The sequence below is a fragment of the Mobula hypostoma genome, chromosome 17 (assembly GCF_963921235.1).
Source record: "Mobula hypostoma chromosome 17, sMobHyp1.1, whole genome shotgun sequence".
In the NCBI taxonomy this organism is placed as follows: Eukaryota; Metazoa; Chordata; class Chondrichthyes; order Myliobatiformes; family Myliobatidae; genus Mobula; species Mobula hypostoma.
Genome location: NC_086113.1, coordinates 57612281 through 57619634, shown reverse-complemented (window position 1 = coordinate 57619634; position 7354 = coordinate 57612281). Strand labels below are relative to the sequence as shown.

The 7354-nt window shown below is 45.7% G+C and overlaps 1 protein-coding gene across 1 annotated transcript; it reads right to left on the bottom strand.

Annotated features, from left to right (window-relative positions):
- Nucleotides 1-5658: 5658 nt before the first annotated feature.
- On the bottom strand, nt 5659-7093 carry LOC134357750 (regulator of G-protein signaling 9-binding protein B-like). The gene has a single exon (XM_063069377.1). The coding sequence runs from the start codon at nt 6806-6808 to the stop codon at nt 6044-6046; it is 765 nt and encodes a 254-aa protein (XP_062925447.1). The 5' UTR covers nt 6809-7093; the 3' UTR covers nt 5659-6043.
- Nucleotides 7094-7354: the final 261 nt, after the last annotated feature.

Below are 7354 nucleotides of genomic sequence, written 5' to 3'. Positions count from 1 at the left end.
GTCCCCTAGTTCTAGTCTCACCTATATCCCTTTCAAAATTTTGTATGTTTCTATAAGATCCCCTCTCATTCTTCTGAACTCGAGAGAGTATAGTCCCAGGCAACTCAATCTCTCCTCATAGGTTAACCCCTTCATCCCTGGAATCAACCTGGTGAACCTCCTCTGCACTGCCCCCAAAGCCAGTATATCCTTCCTCAAGTATGGAGACCAGAACTGCACACAGTACTCCACGTGCGGTCTCACCAGTACCCTGTATAGTTGCAGCATGACCTCCCTGCTCTTGAATTCAATCCCTCTAACAATGAAGGCCAACATTCCGTTTGCCTTCTTAATAACCTGTTGTACCTGCAAGCCATCTTTTTGCGATTCATGAACAAGCACTCACAAGTTACTCTGCACAACAACATGCTGCAATCTTTCACCATTTAATTAATAATCTGCTCTTCTATTACTCCTTCCAAAGTGGATAATCTCACATTTACCACCGTTGTATTCCATCTGCCAGACTTTGGCCCACTTAACCTATCTATATCCCTCTGCAGACTCCCCACATCCTCTGTACAATTTGCTTTTCCACTCAGTTTAGTGTCATCAGCAAATTTTGCTATGCTACACTCAGTCCCCTCTTCCAAATCATCAATGTAAATGGGAAACCACTGCTGGCCTAGCGCCGACCGCTGTGGCACCCTGCTCACCACTGACTGCCAACCGGATACCAACTCTCTGTTGAACCCACACCCCTACTATCCACAGCCTTAATTATACGATTTGCTAGGATCCAGGACCAATCATGGTTCAGGTGGAGCCGTCCCATTGGTGCAGCTCCCTCCTTCCCCAATACTGGTGTGAATTTCCCATGAATTCAAACCCACTTCTCCCACACCAATCCCTGAGCCACGCAGTTAACTCTAATCTTCTCGACGCTATGCCCATTTGCTTGTGGCTCAGGTAGTAATCCAGAGATTACTCCCTTTTTGGTTCTGCCTTTTAATTTAGTCCCTAGCTGCTCAAATTCCCTCAGCAGAACCTCTTTCCTCATTCTACCTATGTCGTTGGTACCCACATGGACTACGACAACTGGATCTTTCCCCTTCCACTGCAAATTCCTCTGCAGGTCAGATAAGATGTCCTGAACCCGGGCACCGGGCAGGTAACACAGCCTTCGGCACACTCTATCCTCGCTGCAGAGAACTCTGTCTGTTCCCTTGACTATACTATACCCAATTACCACTACATATCTCTTCTCCCCCATCCCCTCTTGAATGGCTCCCTGAACTACGGTGACACGGTTAGGTTGCTCATCCTTCCTACAGACCCCACTCTCATCCACACAGGGAGCAAGAGTCTCAGACCTGTTGGACAAGCTCAAGGGCTGAGGCTCCTCCAGCACTGTCTCTTGGATCCCACTACCTGCCTCACTCATAGTCACACCCTCTTGTCCCAGACCACAGACCAAATTTGAGGCAGCTCATCTACCTCCTGAAACAGAGAATCCAGGTAACTCTCCCCCTCCCTGACGTGCCACAGTGTTTGAAGCTCAGATTCCAGGTCATTAAGCCTGAGTTCCTCGAGCAGCCAACACCTGCTGCAGATGTGGTCACTAGGAACCACAATAGGGTCCACCAGGTCCCACATCATGCAACTACAGCACATCACCTGATCCTGCAACATCCCTTTATTTAATTAGCTGTAATTTAGTGACCTTTTATTCAACCACTACAAAAGCCTTACTTACTGCCTACCTGTGTCACTTTGCCAAAGCCTCAAGTTCTCACTCCTGCACTGGTCCCCTCACACAATGGCCGCTCTGCTTAGATCCTGCTTAAATTTTATTTGCCACTGCTAGCCGGGGAGTGCGGCTGAGGAGGGGATAAAAGGAACAGCCATGATTGAATGGTGGAGCAGATTCGATGGGTCAAATGGCCTAATTCTGCTCCCATGTCTTTGGTCTTTGGTCTTATGGAATATTCCTTGTCTGCAGTGTTGAGAAACGTCATACAAGTATGACGTTATGGACTGAAAAGAAGTGTTACAGAATCTTATAGACAGCTGGGGGAAAGGAGTGGGAATAAAGGGAGCCTTTTCTGGTTGGCTGCTGGTAGACTAGTGGTGTTCCACAGACATCGGTGTTGAAACCGCTTCTTTTCACATTATATGTCAATGATTTCGATGACGGAATTGATGCCTTTGTGGCCTATTTTGTGGATGATACAAAAATAGGTTGGGGGCAGCTATTGTTGCGGAAGCAAGGAATCTACGGAAGGACCAAGACACATTTGGAGAATGGGCAAAGAAATGGTAGATAGAAGGTAGTGTGGGGAAGTGTATGGCCATGCTCTTTGTCAGAAGGACTAAAGGCGTACGTAGACTATTTTCTAAATGGAGAGAAAATTCAAAATTCAGAGATGCAAAGGCAGTCTTCATGCAGGATTCCCTAAATGTAAACCTGCAGGTTGAGTTGGTGGTAAGGAAGGCAAATGTAATGTTAGCATTCATTTTGAGAGGACGAGAATATGAAAGCAAGGATTTAATGCTCAGGCTTTACAAGGCATTCAACAGACTGCACTTGGAGTATTTTGGGCCACAATCTTGTCTTGGTTTGGAGGCTTGTGTGCCTCAATGACCCAGACAGCTATGCTGACTGGAGTCAGGGCTTTGTGCTTTGGCTCTTGGTAGGGTCATCAATGCCAAACAGGTCAAAGGGTGGAGGCCAGCCTAAGCGTGGTCCACTGGTCCTCCAGGATTGGGAGTTCAGCTCAGGGATAACAACCCTGACTGGCAAAACAAAACTCTTACAGAAACAAAAATGAAGAATCCTTCCACATCTGAGTGCAATGGTATTCCTGAGTCTCTACCTGGGACTTGCATGGCTGACAGTAGTGAAAACTGAGAGGAAGCTATTCACATGATGAAAGAAGCTTTGAACACCACCAGAGATGGAGGAGCTTCAATGCTGCCCTGAACATCAGCAGTGTAACAGGCAATCAAAAGAAAATCTAAGAAAAGATGTGCTAGCATTGGAGACGGTCCAGAAGAGGTTCACGACAATGATTCTGGGAATGAAGGGGTTAACATATGAGGAATGTTTGATGGCTCTGGGTCTGTATTTACTCAAGTTTATAAGAATGGGGTGGGGGAGGAGGATTTCATTGAAACCTATTAAATATTGAAAGGCCTAGATAAAATGGATGTGGAGGATGTTTCCTGCAGTGGAAGAGTCTAGAACCAGAGGGCATAGCCTCAGAATAGAGGGATGTCCATTTAGAACAGAGATAAGGAGGCATTTTTTAGCCAGAAGGTAGTGAAATTGTGGAATTCATTGATACAGTCAGCTGTGGAGGCCAAGTTAGTTATGCGGAGGTTGATAAGTTCTTCATTAGTCAGGGAATCAGAGGTTACTGGAGGAAGGAAAGAGATTGGGGTTGAGAGGGATAATAAATCAGCCATGATGGAATGACAGACAATACTTGATGGGCTGAATAGCCCAATTCTACTCGTATGTCTATGGTTGTGTTGTATCTGACATTTGAAAGAGTAAATGAGCTCCACTTTTCCAATAACCCAGCCTTTTATTATTAGTCTCCCAATATGTAGCAAATCATTTTAGTTAAAGTTTCATAGAACATAGAACATAGAATAGTACAGCACAGTACAGGCCATTCGGCCCACAATGTTGTGCCGACCCCCAAACTCTGCCTCCCATACAAGCCCCCACCTTAGATTCCTCCATATACCTGTCTAGTAGTCTCTTAAACTTCACTAGTGTATCTGCCTCCATCACTGACTCAGGCAGTGCATTCCACACACCAACCACTCTCTGAGTAAAAAACCTTCCTCTAATATCTCCCTTGAACTTCCCACCCCTTACTTTAAAGCCATGTCCTCTTGTATTGAGCAGTGGTGCCCTGGGGAAGAGGTGCTGGCTATCCACTCTATCTATTCCTCTTATTATCTTGTACACCTCTATCATGTCTCCTCTCATCCTCCTTCTCTCCAAAGAGTAAAACCCTAGCTCCCTTAATCTCTGATCATAATGCATACTTTCTAAACCAGGCAGCATCCTGGTAAATCTCCTCTGTACCCTTTCCAATACTTCCACATCCTTCCTATAGTGAGGTGACCAGGACTGGACACAGAACTCCAAGTGTGGCCTAACCAGAGTTTTACAGAGCTGTATCATTACATCGCAACTCTTAAACTCTATCCCTTGACTTATGAAAGCTAACACCCCATATGCTTTCTCAACTACCCTATCCACCTGTGAGGCAACTTTCAGGGATCTGTGGACATGTACCCTGAGATCCCTCTGCTCCTCCACACTACCAAGTATCCTGCCATTTACTTTGTACTCTGCCTTGGAGTTTGTCCTTCCAAAGTGTACCACTTCACACTTCTTCCAGTTGAACTCCATCTGCCGCTTCTCAGCCCACTTCTGCATCCTATCAATGTCTCTCTGCAATCTTTGACAATCCTCTACACTATCTACAACACCACCAACCTTTGTGTCGTCTGCAAACTTGCCAACCCACCCTTCTACCCCCACATCCAGGTCGTTAATAAAAATCACGAAAAGTAGAGGTCCCAGAACAGATCCTTGTGGGACACCATCAGTCACAATCCTCCAATCTGAACGTACTCCCTCAACCACCACCTTCTGCCTTCTGCAGGCAAGTCAATTCTGAATCCACCTGGCCAAACTTCCCTGGATCTCATGCCTTCTAACTTTCTGAATAAGCCTACCGTGCGGAACCTTGTCAAATGCCTTACTAAAATCCATATAAATCACATCCACTGCACTACCCTGATCTATATGCCTGGTCACCTCCTCAAAGAACTCTATCAGGCTTGTTAGACACGATCTGCCCTTCACAAAGCCATGCTGACTGTCCCTGATCAGACCATGATTCTCTAAATGCCTATAGATCCTATCTCTAAGAATTTTTCCAACAGCTTTCCCACCACAGACGTAAGACTTACTGGTCTATAATTACCCAGACTATCCCTACTACCTTTTTTGAACAAGGGAACAACATTTGCCTCCCTCCAGTCCTCCGGTACCATTCCCATGGACAACGAGGACATAAAGATCCTAGCCAGAGGCTCAGCAATCTCTTCTCTCGCCTCGTGGAGCAGCCTGGGGAATATTCCGTCAGGCCCCGGGGACTTATCTGTCCTAATGTATTTTAACAACTCCAACACCTCCTCTCCCTTAATATCAACATGCTCCAGAACATCAACCTCACTCATATTTCAATTCAATCTTTTCCCAGTATTCTTTTAGACGGACTATGCTAACAATTAAGATATAATTTTATGTATATAAAACAAATTATGTAATATTAACACTAATAAGTTCAAAAGGAATCACACTTTCACATACCCTGCACCATAAATACTTGCTCACTTTAAATCTCTTTCTGGTTTTTGAAGGAATGCAATTTTCTTTATTTACTTCATTTATCAGTTATTTTTGGACTGAAACCAACAGATAAATAAGTTATGTTGCTCTTAATTTTCACTTTACTGAGTACTTTTCACTTAAACCAATGAGTAATGCAAAAATTTTGGAAAGTTACATTCAAAATCAACTATAAGCATTTTAAAACTATATATTATCAAGCAATTTGACAATGTTCATTTTGATAATTATTGGTTCAAACCTATAGGAAAAATTGATCAGCATTTTACATATAAAAGCCTCCTCCCTTAGGAATTTTCGACTTGTTAAAAACCAGTTGCATTGATTTTTTAAAAAATTTGATCATATTTTAAATTGAAATCACTTGCTCATTAAATACATGAAATATATTAAATATGACTTATTTCATATTCGGCGACATAGAAGGGGGATAATCAACAATTTAAACGCCTCATATAGTTCGCAGTTTAGTTTTGGTTTTGGCTTAAGGACAACTTCTTTAAGAAATATAAGTTTGCCTTGTTTCCTGCTCCGTGCACGGTTCTCCAGCATGGCATCTGAAGTTTAGCTCGTCCGACTTAGAGGCACCTTTTCGCAGTTCTCTAATCCATGGGGTAAGACTAGTCATGCAACGTTAGCAGCGCAGACGGACAGCACGACAGCGGCGAGAGCCGCCGTGCAGAGCAGCATGGATGTAAGACATTTGCTCCGATGACAGCACCACCAGCCACGCACCTCCTCGTCCACCGACAGCAGGGCTACCGAGGAGGTGTCGTTGCTCAGCACCGAGTGGTACGCATCTCCCTTGGCTTCCACCGTCCACCTGAGCACGTTGACCTTCATCTCCATGTTCTCCACCATCCTGTCCACCTTCTCGATCTGCTCTTGCAGATCCCTCTGCTCCAGGCTTGACACGTCCAGGGCTGTGTCGTGGACTATGTTTGGCACGCTCAGCGCCCGGGCTGCCACCTCCGAAGTACCTCCAGACATTCCGGTCTGAATCAGAGGTCTCTCGGTCCCGGCCAAGGCAAAGCCCTGTCCCAATTCCAACACCTTGCACATGTCCACCTGAAATAATTCCAGACTGGAGCAGAATATGACCCACAGGCTCTCCATCTCCGCTCTCTCCTCTTTGCCCAGGTTCTTGTCCCGAAGCACCGCCGTCAGCTTGTTCCTGATGGTCACGGCCAGGTCTTGGGTCTTTTCCCTGGTTTTCCTCAGCTCATCTCTCAGGCCGGCGGAATCCGCCGACCCTCCGATGCCGATCGCCAGGTGCCTGTAACATCCCGTCACCTTGTTCAGAGAGTCCACCAGAGCTCTGCAGTCATCCCTCGCCTTGGCTGAACCCGCCGTGCCTTCATCTGCCACCTTGATGTTCTGGATCGGCATGGGTCCCGTTTTTGTCACCAGTCAGAGCGAAATAGCCGACGGGCTTGCAAATAATGAGACATCCGCCTTTCCCAGTGTAATCCCCAGCCGCTTGCCGTTCTCTCTCCTAGCCTGGGCGTGAATCCCGCAAACTTCTCAGCGCAGATAGGAATTCCTCTCAGTTGCAAATTTAATCTACATTTATTTCCTCCCGACGCCTTTTTTTTATCGACTCGAAAACTACAAGCGCCAATAAGCGTCGCCAACCTTCAATAATGTCCCTTTTGTGTCGGCGCTATTCGGTGTTCAAATCGATCTCTGAGATTACAGCACATCTAGTGACGCAGGCGGTACGGATGGGAGTTATAACCTTCCTATGCGTGAGGTTCTTTGTGGCTTTGCCCTCCGCCAGGAAGGTGTTCCTCGGCACCCCGGCGCTTGTCCCAAGGGTCTAACCTTCATTTTGTCACAGGAACTATCCCAATTCCTCACCATTGACCCGAAGTTTGCAATACATTCAGGAATATAAATAAGTGCAAAAAAAGTAATTAGTCTTGAATAACAGCA

What these genes read in the sequence shown, in the direction of transcription:
- LOC134357750 (XM_063069377.1), bottom strand. Translation starts at nt 6,808, where the DNA reads ATGCCGATCCAGAACATCAAGGTGGCAGATGAAGGCACGGCGGGTTCA.